An 18,532-nucleotide genomic window follows, 5' to 3' on the forward strand; every position below is an offset into this window, starting at 1 on the left:
ATTTTTCAGTTACAACTGCAAAGAATGAGAAATACTGTAGTTGGACACAGTTTTTCAAAAAAAGAGATGAATAATTAAACTCAACTCTATTCCATAGGAGAAGTTGGACTCTAAGAAGCAGAACAATTCTTTACAGGAAAAGAATCTTTTAACTGTCCTTTCTCTAAGAGTGGAGTACAGGGCCTTTAAGAGAATGACAGGGCTTTGTGTGAACACACATTCCCTGCCTCCACTCCCCCTCCCCCTTAAACAGCACCATCATCAGTAGACAAGGACAGCTGATGATCCAGCCACTAGAGAGAGTAATTCCTAAGCAGGTCACAATTATTTGTGGAATTTTTACAGCAACAGCTCTGGATTAATTTGTGTAGGTCTATACTTGTGACAGCACGAAGAGTAAACACACTGCACTCCCAAACATCAGTCTAAAAAGCAGTGTAGATGGAGAGGCACTGTTCAGGCGAGTAGAGTGCCCTACACACCTGAACCCTAGTGTATATACCTTACATGTCTCTCTATATACCCAAGCAGTGACCCCACATCTACACTGCGATTTTTAGCAGTGTAGTGTCTTGCTACCTCCCCACTGCCAGAGCTTTTCCCTGCTGCCTCCCCGTTCCGGAGTCTTCCACTGTGGCCTGTAGCTCCACATATACAGTACTACACGCTGCCACAAGTGTAGACAAGGTCTTTATTGTTCTACCATGCTGCTTGTTGGAAGTAAAAGCAAAATTTTAAATGAGAAATTCCAAATGACCATAAAGAAAAGGTTACTTACTATAATGGGCAACTGTAGATTCACACCCTGGCAATGCAGAGCTTCAGAACCTCTGAAAAAGTTCATGTCCCACCATTTCCCCTCCCTATCCAACTCAATTCCTTCCACCAAATCTCGGAATCCAATGCTCTGAAGTAGAAATCCAGGGAAGGGATAATGGCAGGTGAGTAGTGTTAAGTATGTAGTGGAAAACTCAGAGAAGGGTAACCTTCCTTAAGGTGCCCTCTGCCTATTCTCACTGTGGGAGATTAGCTAGCTATGCAAATCCCAAAATGGTAGGGTGAGGAGTTCTAATTAAACAGACTGTTGAACTGCCCTCCAAAAGCAAGCATTGGCCTTTGATGCCAGCCTAGGAGAGTAATACTGAGTTAAAGTCAGGAGAAAACTCATATCTTAACAGATTTCCAACACAGAGAAGTTGTGAAGGCAAGGCATATGCTGCTTCAGTCCTAGCAGAGTGAACCTTAGTTCCATCAGGTACTGATACATTAGCTGAAGTGTAACAAGTGTGACAGAGTTCCTCCTCTACCTTGGTGGGTCCTGCGCTTATTGCTCAATTCTTCCTGTGTCTGATCAGAAGTTGGGAGGTTTGGGGGGAACCTGGGCCCACCCTCTACTCCGGGTTCCAGCCCAGGGCCCTGTGGACTACAGCTGTCTAGGGTGCCTCCTGGTACAGCTGCGCGACAGCTACAACTCCCTGGGCTACTTCCCCATGGCCTCCTCCCACCACCTTCTTTATCCTCACCAGAGGACCTTTCTCCTGGTGCCTGATAATGCTTGTACTCCTCAGTCTTCCAGCAATATGTCTTCTCACTCTCAGCTCCTCTTGCTCCCAGCTCCTCGCATGCATGCCACAAACTGAAGTGAGGTCCTTTTTAAACTCAGGTGCCCTGATTAGCTAGCCTGTCTTAATTGATTCTAGCAGGTTCCTGATTACTCTAGTGCAGTCCCTGCTCTGGCCACTCAGGGAACAGAAAACTACTCATCCAGTGACCCGTATATTTGCCCTCTACCAGACTCCTGTACCCTACTAGTCTGGATCTGTCACACAAATTACAGTACATAACCTAATCCATTTAGAAGGACATTGTGTCAAAACGGAAACTCCTCTCACATTAATCCCCATGATCCACAGACTGTTTAAACAGTGTTTCTCAATGGCCAGTCCCTGAAATTTCCCTGACACAGTTTAGGAAGGCAGTAAGCCAGTCTCTGATATCAAAAATATGAGAAACACTGGGAGGAAATTCCTAAATGCCTTAGTCCTATCTGAATAGGAACTTAAAGCTCTTTTGACAGAGTATGGGGCACTGTGAAAGTTTTTGGGAAGAAAGGCATGAAATCAACAGTCTGGTTAAAGTGCATTTCAGATACTATTTTAGGGAGGAAATAAAACTGGTATAGGGATGTAGGATAGGTGCTAACTAGGGCCTGTTAGAGTCCTGACCAGATCCAAGACCTCTAGCCTCACCTGGACCTGAAGAGCAGACCCTCAAAGCCTTTTCTCTGTTACAAGTGTGTTTTTAAACTGACTTTAGTTAAACCACTGCAAATTCTTGTGCAGACAATCTTGATCAATTTAAACCTGGTTTATAATCTTACTACTAATTTCAGCTAAATTGGTATCAGACAGATTTAACACTATTTAAGTGTGTCCACACAGGCATTTTCACTTAGGTAACTGAGGTAAATTAAAACACACACACACAGTTTAAGTCACAGCAACTTGTGCTGAGAGACAGAATTTAGGGAGAAGGAGTTGCAAGCATTCTTAACTAGGTTTCCAAGGAGTGTGTTTGAGGCTGGAGCGATCTGAGAGGATGAAATCAGTATTCCAAGCATCAGCCATTAGTTTGGCCTTCAAGTCACATCAATCATTGAGTATAGAAGAAAAGGACAAGAGACAGACTTCTTAAAATGCAGCCTCCTGTGGTTCAGTATAGAAGACATCTGATGCTGTGCTCACCTCAGTCTGGAACAGTAACCATGCAGATTAAACTACTACTAAAGAACTAAATTACAGACAGTTTAGCAAGAGAGTCACCAAAACATGAGAGGTTCCTGTATCTGAAATTAGCTGCAATGAAGGAGAAACTAAGGCAGTTGGGGGATGGTTGTTTCCTAATTAACCTTGGCTATGAATGGCCAGTACTTCCCTCAAGCAGCCCCCAAACTGGCACTGCTTTGTAGAAAGTTTCAAAACTCTGTCTCATCCAGAGGTGCATCCCACAAATATATACAGAGGCCACATCCAAGAAAAATTAATCTAGTTTTGGGGTTTTATTACAAACTGAGTTCAGGCCAAGTTCACAAAACTTTGCAAGCCTTCCAACAAGCCTAGTCCAAACTATGGTTTGACAGTTTTCATCTGGATTTGCTACGTGTTTTAGGATCTCATTCAAGCTCTAAGAATATATTTTTGCACGCATGCAAGCAAAGGCTAAAGTTCCCACAAGCTGTAACTGGATGACAGCGGACGGATCACTCAATAAACTGCCCTGGTCTGTTCATTCCTTCTTAAGCATCTGGCAACAGCCACTGTCAAAAAACAGAATACTGGGCTACATTGACCACTGGACAATCAAGATGCTAAAGGAGCACTCAAGAACAATAAAGGCATTGCAGAGAAACTAAATGAATGTTTTGTATCAGTCTTGATGGCTGAGGCTGTGAGGGAGATTCCCAAAACCTGAGCCATTCTTTTAAGGTGACAAATCTGAGGAACTATCCCAGATTGAGATGTCATTTGAGGAGGTTTTGGAACAAATTGATTAACTAATAAGTCACAGGACCAGATGGTATTCACCCAAGTGTTCTGAAGGAACTCAAATGTGAAATTGCAGAACTACCAACTGTGGTTGGTAACCTATCATTTAATCAGCTTCTGTACCAAATGACTGGAGGATCGCTAATGTGATACTAATTTTTTAAAAAGGGCTACAGAGGTGATCCCAGCAACTACAGGGCAGTAAGCCTCACTTAAGTACTGGGCAAAAAGGTAGAAACTATAGTAAAGAATAAAATTGTCAGACAAATAGATGAACATAATTTGTTGGGGAATAGTCAACATGTTTTTTGTAAAGGGAAATAATTCCTCTCCAATCTACTAGAATTCTTTGAGGGGGTCAACAAGCATGTGGACAAGGGAGATCCAGTGAACATAGTGTACTTTGATTTTCAGAAAGCCTTTGACAAGGTCTCTCACCAAAGGCTCTTCAGCAAAATAAGCTGTCATGGGATAAAAGGGAAGGTTCTCTCATAGATCGAGAACTGATTAAGAGAGGAAACAAAGGGTAGAAATAAATGGTCAATTTTCAGAATGGAGAGGGGTAAATAGTGGTGTCCCCTAGGGGTCTGTACTGGACCAGTTCTCTTCAACATATTCATGAATGATCGGGAAAAGGGGGTAAATAGTGACGTGGTAAAATTTCCAGATGATACAAAACTACTCAACATAGTTAAGTCTAACGCAGACTATGAAGAGTTACAAAGGGATCTCACAGAACTGGGTGACTGGACAATAAAATGGCAGATGAAATTCAGTGTTGATAAATGCAAAGTAATGCATATTGGAAAACATAATCCCAACTATACATATAAAATGATGGGGGTCTAAATTAGCTGTTACCACTCAAGAAAGATCTCAGAGTCATTGTGGATAGTTCTCTGAAAACATCCACTCAGTGTGCAGCAGCAGTCAAAAAAAGCTAACAGAACCTTGGGAAATACTAAGAAAGGGAGAGATAATAAGAAAGAAAATACCACATTGCTTCTGTATAAATCCATGGTATGCCCACATCTTGAATACTGTGTGCAGATGTAGTCACAAAAAAAAAAAAAAAAAGATACATTGGACTTGGAAAAGGTTCCAAAAAGGGCAACAAATAGGATTAGGGGTATCGAACAGCTTCTGTATGAGGCGAGATTAATATGACCGAGACTTTTCATCTTGGAAAAGAGACTACTAAGAGGGGATATGATTGAGGTCTATAAAATCATGACTGGTGTGGAGAAAGTAGGTAAGGGAGGGTTATTTGCTCCTTTTCATAACACAAGAACTGGGATGGGGGTCACCAAATGAAATTAACAGGCAGCAGGTTTAAAAACAAACAAAAGGAAGTATTTTTTCACACAATGTATAGTCAATATATTGAATTCCTTGCCAGAGGATGTTATGAAGGCCAAGACTATAACAGGGTTCAAAAAAGAACTAGATAATTTCATAGAAAATAGGTCCACCAATGGCTATTAGCCAGGATGGGCAGGGATCGTATCCCTAGCCTCTGTTTGCCAAAAGCAAGGAATAGGCAACAGGGAACGGATCACTTAATGATTACCTATTCTGTTCATTCCCTCTGGGGCACCTGGCATTGGTCATCATCAGAAGACAGGATACTGGGCTAGATAGATCTTTGGTCTGACCCAGTATGGCCGTTCCTATGTTCGGCCCAGTATTGCTGTTTCCGTGTTCCCCATAGCTAATTTTTTAACCATGAGCCTTAAATAGAAATGTATTGAAGACATTCAGCACAACCTCAAATTTCCCTTCAGGTAATCTGTTAATCTTTGTTAAATGAACAAATTTTAACCATGCTACTCACCATGCTGTGAAGACAGGTGGCGTGCAGGTCTTGCTGGCTGAAGGGATTTACCAATCAGTTTTTTAGTGTCCATTGTCTTTAACATTTTGAGGCTCCACACTTTAAAAAAGGAATCACATATATATATATATATATATAAAAAGCATTCAGCTACAGATAAGAGTGTAACATTATAACCTGCCTTTTCAATAAAATCTTCCTTGGCTTCTTGACTGTACCAAGTTGCATTGTAGTGCAAAAAAAATGAAGAACATAGTATGCAAACAGCTTGGGGAAATAGTTCCTGGATTGGAAAACAAATATCTAGTCAATTGGTTTTAGAATGAGTACTCCAAAAAGTCATTCTAGTCATAAAACTTAGAATTGTCTTTTTAATTACCTCAAACAACAGCTATCTTTGGGCTTATGTATTTACTGGTAAGTGAAAATTCAAGCTTTGAGTTATTTCTGAACAACTCAAATGTTTGTATGATCCAGGATTCTGCCCAAGATTTCCCCTAATGTTATGGATTCAATGAAGTGATGGGGCTAATAAAAGAGGAGTACAAAGAAGGAGTTACTGAATATTTGCTGAAGGTAGATCCCATGCCACTCTACCACTCACTGCCTATAGTCTACTTTTGTGCATGTGCCCAGTCAGCAGACTTAATTTCAAAATATGTTGTTTGTTTATTCAAAAAGCTGAAGCACACACATAACATAGTATCAGAGGGGTAGCCATGTTAGTCTGGATCTGTAAAAAGCAACAAAGAGTCCTGTGGTACCTTATAGACTAACAAAAGTATTGGAGCATAAGCTTTCGTGGGTGAATACCCACTTCGTCAGATGCCTGTAACACATAACATAGTATTTGTTAGATTAAAATGGCAATCGCTGCAGTTTTGGACTGCACATGAAACATCACATTACAGATCAGACAAACAGCTCCTTTTTCTGTGTTCAATTCTCAACACATACCTAGAAAGACAAACAAGTTAGACAGACCTGAAAGAGCAACAAAATGCTAGAGAGGGGGTGACTAGACTGCATTATCACAGATTATGAGTCCTAAATATATAGTTTGGTTAAGAAACAACTGCGGTTGGGGAAGATTAATATGGAAGCATACAACATGAAGAACATAAACAGTAAAGATGATGAGGATGATTCATGGAGTACAGTTAAGAATAGTGTGGATGAAATAAAGAAAAATTTAGGCTGAACATTAGAAAAAGTGCTACAGTATTTCACAGCCTAATAGAACTCTAAAAAGGAAAATTATAAAGCTAGCCTTGACAAGCTACTGAGACATTTAAGAAACAATACCCCATTGGTAGGGAGATAGAAAGAAAGAATATTTAATTTGATATGAAAGTGTTCAATAAGATCAGCCTATGATGCTGGATAATGGGAAACTATATTTGTTACAGAATTTGGACACAAAACCAAAAACCAACATGGAAACTTGGTGTTAGAATCAATGGTAGATGCTGTTGGACAAAAACTGACCAAGAAAACTAAGACTTTGCTTTACAAAGCTACCCAAAGAGTTGTAGTGTTTTATCTACCTATGTTAGTCTCCTTAACATGTCTCCTTTTTCACTGCAGTTGGTATGACTACAAGAAAAGGTGATGAAGGTAGTTTTCAATCAAGATAACTTTTAAGGGGGCTTGCCAATTATGTTAAGCTAAATTTAAATACCTTTACAGTCACATGGTAGCTCAGGGCTTATCTACACACAAAGTTGCATCACTTTAATAAAACATCTTTAGTTAAACCAGGGCAATGGTGTATTTAGATTGTGTCTTTGTCACCATGACAGCTGAACCGGACAGCAAAGACACACAAACTTGGTGGCAAAGGGACTGGAAACTGCCAGAGCCTCGGCTAGGGGCAAGGGTTCCCAAGCTCCCACTAGTGCAGCTGAATTGGTGGATACACCAGTGGTAATTTCTAAAAATCCCTACTTTGTCTTTAGCCCCGGGAATCTCATAGCTTGGTGAGAACTTTTCCTTTGAAGAAACAGAACAATAAAAGCAAACTTGGGGTGGTGTTTGCAACTGTAAAAAGAAAAAATAAACACACCTATATTCCCCATATGCCAAGGAAAGACTCTTGTCTTCTTGTAGTAGGGCAATCCCAAGGGAAAGTGATTAGGTGACTGGAACAATAGGGAAAAAAACCAAAGCTGGATAGGGAATGGAGGAGGGATTGGAAGAAGGAAGGTTGTCTAAAAGTGTGATCCAGTATCGCTTACAATACTAGTGTTATACCACTTCAAATGATTGTTCGACATTCTAAATGCCAAGGATTTGTTAATCATCATTTTTGAACACGTTTAGTTATATACTCCCCATTACAATGGTATGACTTCATTAGTTGTGCTACATTTCTAAACTTTGAGAGCTTTAAGTCCCCAAATCTGTAACTACATTAGTGAAAGTTACAGTCAAGTATAAAAGTCATTTTAACTCCTCCTCCACTTATCACTTGTTGCACAGTACATTACACAATACTAATTCTCAAGAGCAATCTGAAGGCATCTGCATTGATCTTGGCATATGCCAAGACTGTTATGCCCTGCCACTTCCCCCTGACAACCCCCCTTTCCTCTAAGCCTCACCCCTGCCCTTTCCCCCTGAGGCTCCACCCCTGCAAGTCCAGGAAGAACAGATTGTCAAAGCGTTTCACCCTTTTTTTTTAAATGAATGTGAAGACTGATTATAGATTTTGCTAACAATTTTACTATCTTGACTATTTGTCTACCAAAAACCACCAATTCAACAAAGATCCCAAAGGTTACCTGCAAAAAGAAAAAAAATGGGCTTTGATTGTGTTTATTTACCTTGTATATTTAAGATCTAGAAGGATTATAAAAGAAGATGAATCTTTATTTTCCTACCTTTTTCCTTTTGAGATTAGAATTGAGGTTTTGTCTACACTGGCGGACAACTGGAGAGGTGGTAGGATTAGGATACCAGGTAATGAGGAAGTGAAACCTGAGAGGATGCATTTTATTTTTATTCAGTCTGCTTAGAACTTTAGGGATGTTTATTTACTTGGTATTTAAGCTAAATACTGAGAAACTTTTAAGAGAAAGAGCATCTCTGCTTAAGATTCCACAACCCAAATCCTTAAGTTAAAGTCTGAGCAATTTCACAGTCCACAATTCAGTGTTCAACAAGCTTTTAAGCAAAGCCTGCAATCACTCCAGTATTTCTAAAATAAAAAGTTAGGCCACCGCCACCCCCCCAAAAAAAATTGTAGCCTTTCAGGAAATTAGTAATATTACAATAGTGCCTACAGGAACAAGCCAGGTTGGACCCCATTTGCTAGGGGTTTGCAGTTATGTAGTAAGATAATCTTTTGGGGGAGAGGCTATAACAATCTTAGCTCAAGACCAGATACAAATGGTGGATAAAACAAATAGGAGGGAGATGGGCGAAGAGGGCAAGGCAGACTGGTAATCTAGTAAAATAAATAGTACTGTAATATGCACAATCTGTAGTTTAGGCAGATCAGTAATAATCTTTTTACATCAAAGGTCAAAACAAGCACAATCATCTTCCCCTTCTTTGCAGATACCCTTCATAGTTGTTTTTGAAATGCACGCACACTGCAGTTCATCTGAAAGGGTCACTCAACTTGATTTTTCTGAACTCAGCTAATTTTTTAAAGTTTATTGCCAGTACAACACCTCAATAATGTGACCCTGATACACTGTACATATTTTAAACCACTTCTACTCTGTATTGTTTACAGAACTCTTGGGGCAAATCCAAGAGTGATTTTTTTCTGGTTTGGCTTAAACAGTTTATAAAATGACAAACTAAACCAGAAAAAGGCACTCCGATTCCAGAATAAAAGTATCCACACGAGGAGTTTCATCATTATAACTGCAGAGCTTTAAATTCACACCCTACTTTATACTGGTCTGACTTCTCATATAGACAAACCTTTAAAAACATTAGGAATGTCAAACTTGGACTTAGTGTGGGAACCTGTGAGAAGACTCAAGTGTATTTCTTGAGCTCTAATACCTTAACCAAAAAGGTCGAGAAAAAAATCTTTTCCCTTTACCCCAAATATAAAAATGTAAGTCGAGTTGCAATTAACAAAGAACTGAAGCTTCCCAACTGCTCTCCCTTCCTTTTCCTGGCTCTTGTAAAGTCTCAGTTTCATTTCACTACATCCCCAAGTCACTGAGTCTTCCAGCCTCCAGGAACTAATTTTTTTTTTTAAAGCCTTGGGATACAGTTGCCACCTGTCCCAGAGCTGTCCCTTTTTAGATGCAGGTGCCCCGGGAAATATGAAAAGGTGCTCAGTATACACGGACTGCTGTCCAGTTTCACAGGCTCTGGATCACCCCACAGTGGTCTGGGTTTTGGTACCTCCGAGATACCAACCCCCCCCCGAGAGACCTTCTGTGTACATGACAGACAGGAGTCAGTCCGCTCTCTTCGTCCCCTCTACAGATCACCCCCTGTTTTGATCCAAACCTACAAGGTACCTGGTGCAGTTAGTCCAACACAGTGCAACGCCCTCTGCCTGCTCGCCCCCACCTGCTCCCGCTCCTCTCGCCCCCCCCCGCTCTCGTTACCCCCTCCCATAGCTCCGCCCTTTGACCCCCACTGCCGTCACACCACAGCGCGCTCCGCCTTGCGCTGCTGCCGCCCTGCGCGCACCTGCCCACGCCGAGCCACCGCCACAAGCGCAACTCCCCAGGGAAGCAGCCGACAGCGGCAGCGGCCTGCTGACTTCGCACTTTGTTTGACGGCGACCCCCGCGTGCGGGGCGGGGTCAGGCTCCAGAAGGGGGCGGAGCCTCCTCGTTAACCGTTTAACGGCGGCGCTGCGAGAGCCAGACAATGCTCGAGGAATCCCGGATGAGGCGGGACGCGTGCGCCAGGCACTGTCCCCGCCATCAGCCTAGTGCCCCCTCTCCACAGTCCCCAGCCATCAACCTAGTGCCCCTCCTCAGGCCCCGCCATCAGCCTACTGCCCCCCTCTGCCACTCTCCCGCCCCCAGTCTACTGCCCCCTCCCCAGGCCCTGCCATCAGCCTACTGCCCCCTCTGACCCGCCCCGCCCCCAGTCTACTGCCCTCCCCAGGCCCCGCCATCAGCCTACTGCCCCCTCTGCCACTCCCCGCCCCCAGCCTACCGCCCTCCCCAGGCCCTGCCATCAGCCTACTGCCCCCTCTGACCCGCCCCCGCCCCAGTCTACTGCCCTCCCCAGGCCCCGCCATCAGCCTACTGCCCCCTCTGCCTCCCCCGCCCCAGCCTACCACCCCTCCCCAGGCCCTGCCATCAGCCTACTGCCCCCTCTGACCTGCCCCCGCCCCAGTCTACTGCCCTCCCCAGGCCCTGCCATCAGCCTACTGCCCCCCCTCTGCCACTCTCCCACCTACCACACCCTCCCCAGGCCCCGCCCCAGCCTACCGCCTCCCCAGGCCCTGCCATCAGCCTACTGCCCCCTCTGCCACTCTCTTGCCCCCAGTCTACTGCCCTCCCCAGGCCCTGACATCAGCCTACTGCCCCCTCTGACCTGCCCCCGCCCCAGTCTACTGCCCCCTCCCAGGCCCTGCCATCAGCCTACTGCCCCCTCTGCCACTCTCCCACCTACCGCCTCCCCAGGCCCTGCCCCAGCCTACCGCCTCCTCCCCAGGCCTGCCATCAGCCTACCGCCCCTGCCACTCTCCCACCTACCGCCTCCCCAGGCCCTGCCATCAGCCTACTGCCCCCCTCTGCCACTCTCTTGCCCCCAGTCTACTGCCCCCTCCCCAGGCCCTGACATCAGCCTACTGCCCCCCTCTGACCCGCCCCCCGCCTCCAGTCTACTGCCCCCTCCCCAGGCCCTGCCATCAGCCTACTTCCCCCTCTGCCACTCTCCCACCTACCGCCTCCCAGGCCGCCCCAGCCTACCGCCTCCCAGGCCCTGCCATCAGCCTACTGCCCCCTCCCACAGTCCCCAGCCATCAACCTAGTGCCCCTGCCCAGGCCCCGCCATAAGCCTACCGCCCCGCCACTCTCCCACCTACCGCCCCTCCCAGGCCCTGCCATCAGCCTACTGCCCCCTCTGCCACTCTCTCGCCCCAGTCTACTGCCCTCCCAGGCCCTGCCATCAGCCTACTGCCCCCTCTGACCCGCCCCAGCCTATCGGCCCTCCCCAGGCCCTGCCATCAGCCTACTGCCCCTCACCCTCCCGGCCATCGACCTAGTGCCGTCCCGGCTCTGCCACTCTCCCCACCGCCAGTCTACTGCCCCTCCCCAGGCCCCACCATCAGCCTACTGCCCCCCTTTGACCTCCTTCCCAGGCCCTGCCATCAGCCTAGTGCCCCTCTCTCTGCCCCCTCCCCCCACCCTCAGTCTAGTGCCCTCTTACCTTCCCCGCTAGGGTTGCCAACATTGTAATATTTAAAAAATGGACACTCCAGCAGGAGTGTTCCCTGCTCTGCCCCTTCCCTGAGGACCCCCCTTTCCCCTAAGCCTCACCCCTTTCCTTTCCCCCTGAGACTCTGCCCCTAAAAGGTAATAATTGGAGATATACCAATCTCCTAGAGCTGGAAGGGACCTTGAAAGGTCATTGAGTCCAGCCCCCTGCCTTCACTAGCAGGACCAATTTTTGCCCCAGATTCCTAAGTGGCCCCCTCAAGGATTGAACTCACAACCCTGGGTTTAGCAGACCAATGTTCAAACCACTGTGCTAGCCCTCCCTCCACACTGCTCTTCCCTCTGCCCGGAGGGCCTTGCCTGTGGCGCTGGGCTGGGAGCTGCAGCCACCCACCACAGGTAGGAGGTAGGGTTGCCAACTTTATATTTGCACAAAACTGAACACTGTTGCTCCACCCCCTGCCCTGCCCCTTCTCCGAGGCCTCACCCCTGCTCACTCCATCCCCCTTCCCTCTGTTACTCGCTCTCCCCACCCTCACCTGCTTCTTTTCACAGGGCTGACTCGGGGTTGGTGTGTGGACTCTGGCTGTGGGGGGTGGGCTCTGGGGTGCAGCAGGAGGAGGGGCTGGGGCTGAGGGGTTTGGGGTGCAGGAGGGGGCTCCAGTCTGGGGCAGGGGTGTGGGGAGGCTGAGGGCTCTGGCTGGGTTTGCAGGCTCTGGGGTGGCACTGAGGTGTTTGGGGTGTAGGAGGGTGCCCTGGCTACCCCTATGCTTAGGAGCTGGAGGGGGGGAACATGCTGCTGCTTCTGGGAGCTGCACGGAACCAAGGTTGGGGCGCCCTGCTGCAGCACCAACCAGACTTTTAAAGGCCTGGTCAGCAGTGCTGACTGGAGCTGCCAGGGTCAAAAACCAGACACCTGGCAACCTTTTAGGAGGCAGTCCTGGCCAAGTAGGGCCTGATGCAGATGATAACTCGGCACTTTCCCTGCCCACAGTAGCCAGACTTTGAGTGTCCAGGCTGTAGGTTTGACCGGACACTGTCAGGTCCCTTTTTCGACCAGAGTTTCCAGTCGAAAACCAGGCACCTGGTCACCCCATCCCCTCGCCATGAGCCTAGTGCTGCGTCCCCTTCCTCCCCCCCCCACCCCTACAGTCAACTTAGCCGGTCCTGCTCTGTCCCACATCAGCCTACTGCCCTCCTCACTCTATCCCTTCCCCTATCCCTTGTGTGGGATATTTTCTCTCCTGCTCCTGAATTGGGAAACCGACAGGGGGAGTGCAAGAAACAATTGTCCTATGGAGTGCAGGGATTAGGCTGTGTGTGTTGTGTCCCTCACACCCAGGGGATACTGCATCCCAAGCAGCTGCTGAGCCTTTTGCCTGGGGTGATGGTGGGGTAGGTCAGTGGGTGGATTGGGAAAATAGAAACTTCCCAAGATCTGAGTAGGAGATTCACAAAGCAACATCTTCCCTCCTGAGAGGTAGGGAGCTTGCAGTTCTGCCAGTGCCCTGCCTGCAAAAATCATGACATAGGCCTAAAATCATGAGATTTGTAAAAATAAACGAATGCAGGGTGCATTTTCTTTGCCCGGATGTTGCTGCTCCATTAGGGCAGCACCCACTTCAAGCTGCTCTCTGCACCCATGGGGGCTAGGAAGTTACTGGGTTTTAAATGCAAGCAGGGATTCTCAAGCAATCTTGGTTCTGCAAAACAAGCCACAAATACAAGAAATATATGCCAACACTGAGACTATAACCCCACAGAGAGAGCCTTAAAATGATTCTACAGAGGGAGCTTCTTCCACCCTCTCCCCGTATCAGAGGAAGGAGACCTGGGACATGTCTGCATGAGGGAGAGGCTATTTTCTATTTCACTACCTGCTCTCTGGGTCTCCCATGAGGGAGTCCCTCCATCCTTCTTACATTCAGGAGTGAGGAAACTTGGAGATGGCCTAGCCTTTCCTTCCCAGTTATTACTACACAAGCCATAAAAGTGTGATTTTTTTTTTAAAGCCAATTGAGATATTCCTGTCAGTGCCTGGAGGGTTTAGGGACAGGTTTTGAATGGAAAACACCACAGCGAATTCATAGTAAAGTAATATAAAACCAAAAAAAAAGGGAAAGCAAATTCAGTGATAATGTGAGTTGACAACAAAATTCACCAGAGGGCATCTGTCCACTCATTAAATGACTGAACCTATAAACAGTATGGCATTAAGCCTTGATTTTTTTATTTTTTTTAGTTTCTCATATAGGTCATTCTTCATATAGGCTGTACTCTTCAATTCCTCAGAATGGGAATAGGGCAGGAACAGGTAATTTTCCAATACAAATGCAAAACCTATTCTTGTTGCTCGGTTGAGATTTCTGTTCTGATACCATCCATTCTCCTACACCATAAAGAAGATATTGGAATGCCCATTAGCAGCTGGAGCATCACTCATCAAGAAGTGAAAATCTGTGTGACTCAAAGATTTAAAGTGTGATCTGCCAATCAAACATCTCTTGTCAAATAGTTGTAGAAAAGCAAGTGATGTGACTATTTAGGTACTCGTTAAATAGTTGTGGAGGATTAGAAGTGGTCCCTGGGCTTCTCATGTCTGCAAATGATACCATCTTGCATATTTTTAAACTAAACAATTTTAAACTTTTGCATCAGGGATCAACAATAGAAGAACCCTAGTGACACCCAATAATGGCAGTACAAGACTCAGTGTTATTAACTTAAATTCTAGTATCCAGTTTTTGCTTAAGTAATTTTATGCTGTTTGACCAAACCACTTCAGTCCATCTCAAGTGTTCATCACTGTCTTTGTTAAACAATGCCTCCTTACATTTTTTTTAATATTCTAAGTTTAAAATCTTGCCTCCTAAAGTTCTAGCCTATTCAGCAACCTCAAATAACTAACCAAACTATTTTTATAATAGTTTGCTACTTTAAATACTTCAGTCATGTCACTGGTTAGTAATCTTTTCTCATGACTGAATAATCCCAGTTTGTCTGTTTGTTTTATATGGAAATTTTGCCATTACATTAAGCATCCTAGTTCTATGCTGTACTCACTCAATTGAATTATATCTTTCTTCAGATTAGGTGACCAAAGCGTGACACTATGCTTCAAATATGGGCTAACATAAAAAAGTGATAATAGTCTCAGACCTCTCTTGACACAAACCAATTTACTATTAGTTTCCTTTAGTGCTGTTGCACAGTAGACCAAAAATTTAGATGTTGGCACATCCATTACATACAAATGCTTTTCCTCTATCATACTAACTAAATCATTTAATGCAATTTAAATTATAAATTTCTCCTCTTGTGCATCAATTTACACTTAACCACATTATATTTATCTTGAGCCCAGTCACCTAATCTATCAAGATTATTTTGTAAAACTACATCCCTCTACATGTTTCCCACTTCCTTATCTTAATCGTCACTAAACTATTTAATAATAAATAACAAATATACCAGCATACAGAAATATTAAATGTCATCTGATGCAGAGCCAATGGAGCAACCTACATAAATGGTTGTCATCCCTCCAATTTTTCAGAGGACAGTTCTGATTTTGATGGGGACGTCTCACATCCTGCAAACCAGACTTGCAAAATATTGAAGCATTCTAAATTTCTTTGTGGCTGAGATAATGAAATGACATCAAGCTGTAATGATGTTTACTAACATTTACATCCCCCTATCATGGCATCAGATGTGCCAAGGACTAGTTAAATACTAGAAAACCCACTTATGTATTTCATAAAGATCTACAAATTCCCACCAAACTGAGCAGAATATACTGAGAAACAGAGTTCTTTTAAGCCCTTATTAGTATTTTCTGAAACAAGCATTTAAAAATTATTGGACTATAGTAGCATAGGCTTCCACTATGGCAACTATCCTGACAATTGCCCTGGCTGCTGTAGAATAGACCCATGACCATTAATTGGTCCTTATAGAACCCTGTTTATTCTGTGGTACTTGACCCAGAATCCACTCCTTGCCACAGAATTGTATTGAGAATTTAAGTTTTCACTGGAGAAAAAAAAAAGACCCTATCCCATATAAATGTGGAGAAAACCTCCCAAATCTGAACCAAATGCAGACCAAGGTCTTCCCTTGGGCTTGTGTATACTATAAAGTTGTACACTTTAACTATATCAGTATAGTTAAAGTGATACTGCGGATACAGTTATATTGGTCTACAAGTCCTTTACAGTAGGATAGCTATTCCTGTATGGGAAGAGGGATAACTTAATTTCTGCAGATAGTATAAGCAAAAACATCACCTAGCATACTTATCCCACAATCTGAAACCATCCCCTATGTTTTCCTGATGCAGCAATTACCAGCTCTGGTGTTATGGTGGACATTTGCATTTATTTGACATACTGTATTTTAGATGTTACAATACATAACAATAGTCTAATAATACCCATAACTTCTGGTGTATACAATCATCAATTTGCAGAATTGATGGCAGTTCTATTTGAGGGAGAGTGTGAAATACTTTCTATAGTATAACATTACTGTTCGGTCTTCAGTATTTCTAATACTCTTAGAGACATGGAGGTAAAATATATTTCTGTACAAATATTACTCTTTTCTATTTGGCAAACTCATCAAACAGGTATGATTACTTTGTTGTTGTAGTATAAACTTACCTTCATCCATGTTTGTTTGTTATTAATTTGTATAATAAGAAGTTCTGGGGTATTAACTAGCATTCAAGGTACATGCAAAAAAAATTGCTTCACTTTTTAAGATTGAACTACTTTCAGTGCAGCCATCTCTCACAATTTTATTAAGAGTATTGTGATATTTGATATTTTTCTTGAAGCCCCATTTCCTGCAATCATGTAATTTCGAGAGACTCGACATTTTTTTTTGTTCAACTAAGTTTATAGTCCTTGTGGTTGTGGAGAAAAGCTTGAGAATGTGACCCTTGTGAACTCTAAGAGCTCAACGACCAGAAGGTAAATAGAACCAAAATTATATGGCTTTAAAATCATGGGATTTTAAAATAAAACATATTTGTGTGCCTGACTCATGATTTTTCAAGACTTAAGGTTCGCATTAGTGAATTGGATAGGTGAATTTCAAAACCTAAACTGAAAAGTAAATTCAAATCCCAGATTTGTGAACTGAATATCCACAGTAACTAGACTGGTGGACATTAAGCAGCAAAATTAATGCCCTTAATTAACTAACCTTAATTTTAAAACTTTTTTGTAGTCTCTCTGAAATTCAGTAGCACTTCCTGCTTCACTGAAGACATCCCAGAAGACACTTTACAGTAGCATCAGACACCAGAAATTCCATTGCAATCTGTGATGTCACTGAGGTTGCATCTACAATGGAAAACTGTACCATTGCTCATTGCATCAGTGTGATTCAACTGGTACAGACTACCATGGTGCAGATCATCCAAAGTAGCCATTTTGTTTCTGATACACATATCCACACCCATGACTTTCTAGCTCCTGCACTTAACAGTTGGTGGTACACTCATGGAAGGAAGCCTATTTGCCTTGGGAGAGTGGCGTTTTTAAGTTCTGGCTCCCATGAAATCAGGGGGGGGGTTGCCATTGACTTTAGGCTCAGGAGGACAGGATGTCACCCCTGGTTTGTATGGCTCCTCCTCTGAATTCCAAAGACGTTTGTAGCCACCAATATTTCATATCTAAATGACAGCGTGTAAAAAAAAAATCATTTATTTTGCATGAGCTATGTAGTCAGTCTGGTGATAAACTGGGGGACAGAGTAATCTGTGCTGTAAAGGAATGCAGAATTCCATTTTCACTGGGTTTAGCTGTCATGTTTATCTAGTCCCACAATGTTCAGCAGGAGTCACTTAGTGCTACCAAAACATGTAGCTGGGTAGTAACAGAAGAGGTGCAGAAAAGAGAAGATAGGAAAGGCAGGACCAAGAGAAGAGGTCAGAGAAGACTAGAAGGAGGTGTGGGGGGACACTACCGGAGCTGGGATGAAAGAGTAACATTATAAAAATTATATATATAAAAACTCTGTATACAAAATAAAAGTGGCACTGGCAGACGGTGGTGACATTATCAATCCACTTAATTTCACACTTGTGGTTTATTTTGTCACCAAAATTCCCCAAATGAATTATTTCTTTATTTTGTACTGCATACAAAATAGAATTTCAAACTATAACTGTTGTGTGCTGAGGTATGCATGTGAATCACATATTAGAAAATTAAATTCATTGTTGTGTTCAATGAGATTTATTGTTTAAAATAAAATTACAACCCCTGTTGGTATTGTAGAATAAGTAAACATGAGTTACTGTTGTAAAGAATATTGGAATGGAAAAATACTCCTGCTCCACTTAACTTTCTTTTGGCTGGGAAATGGGAATTTAAAAAATCTCTAATTCGAGTTGCCTATTGATGACAACTTATCCTAAATAACTAATTTCTCTCTAATCCTCTAGGCAGTAATATATAATAAACTTTGTGACCAATACCAAACTGGGAGGGGTTACAAGCACTATGGAGGACAGATTTAAAATTCAAAGTGATCTGGACAAACGGTCTGAAATAAATAGGGTGAAATTCAATAAGGATAAATACAAAGTACTATACTTAAGGAGGAATAATTAGTTGCAGAGACACAAAATGGGAAATTACTGCCTAGAAAGTAGTACTGCAGAAAAGGATCTGGGAGTTATAGTGGGTCACAAATTAAAGGGGTCAAAATGTAATACTGTTGCAAAAAAAGCAAACATCATTCTGGGATGTATTAGCAGGAATGTTGTAA

At 43.6% G+C, this 18,532-nt stretch overlaps 1 protein-coding gene across 20 annotated transcripts in view; it reads right to left on the minus strand.

Moving 5' to 3' along the window:
* The window catches only part of C2H8orf88 (chromosome 2 C8orf88 homolog), a 152,372-nt gene extending 135,315 nt beyond the window's left edge, over positions 1-17,057 (minus strand). For 15 of the 20 annotated variants that reach the window (XR_005594138.1, XR_005594135.1, XR_005594136.1 and 12 more), the window contains exons 1-2: positions 16,961-17,057; positions 5,380-5,478 (exon numbers count right to left, since the gene is read on the minus strand). Coding sequence is in view for 17 of the 20 variants with exons in the window: in XM_039524907.1 (XP_039380841.1) it covers positions 5,380-5,464 (85 nt within the window). In the remaining 3 variants the exon portion in view is untranslated. Of the gene's footprint in view, positions 1-5,379; positions 5,479-8,261; positions 8,359-9,862; positions 9,944-10,044; positions 10,193-16,960 lie in introns of those variants that run through there. The other 5 variants (XM_039524904.1, XM_039524903.1, XM_039524900.1 and 2 more) reach the window with 5 other exon arrangements.
* Positions 17,058-18,532: the final 1,475 nt, after the last annotated feature.

This window comes from Mauremys reevesii, linkage group 2 (genome assembly GCF_016161935.1).
Source record: "Mauremys reevesii isolate NIE-2019 linkage group 2, ASM1616193v1, whole genome shotgun sequence".
Lineage (NCBI taxonomy): Eukaryota > Metazoa > Chordata > Testudines > Geoemydidae > Mauremys > Mauremys reevesii.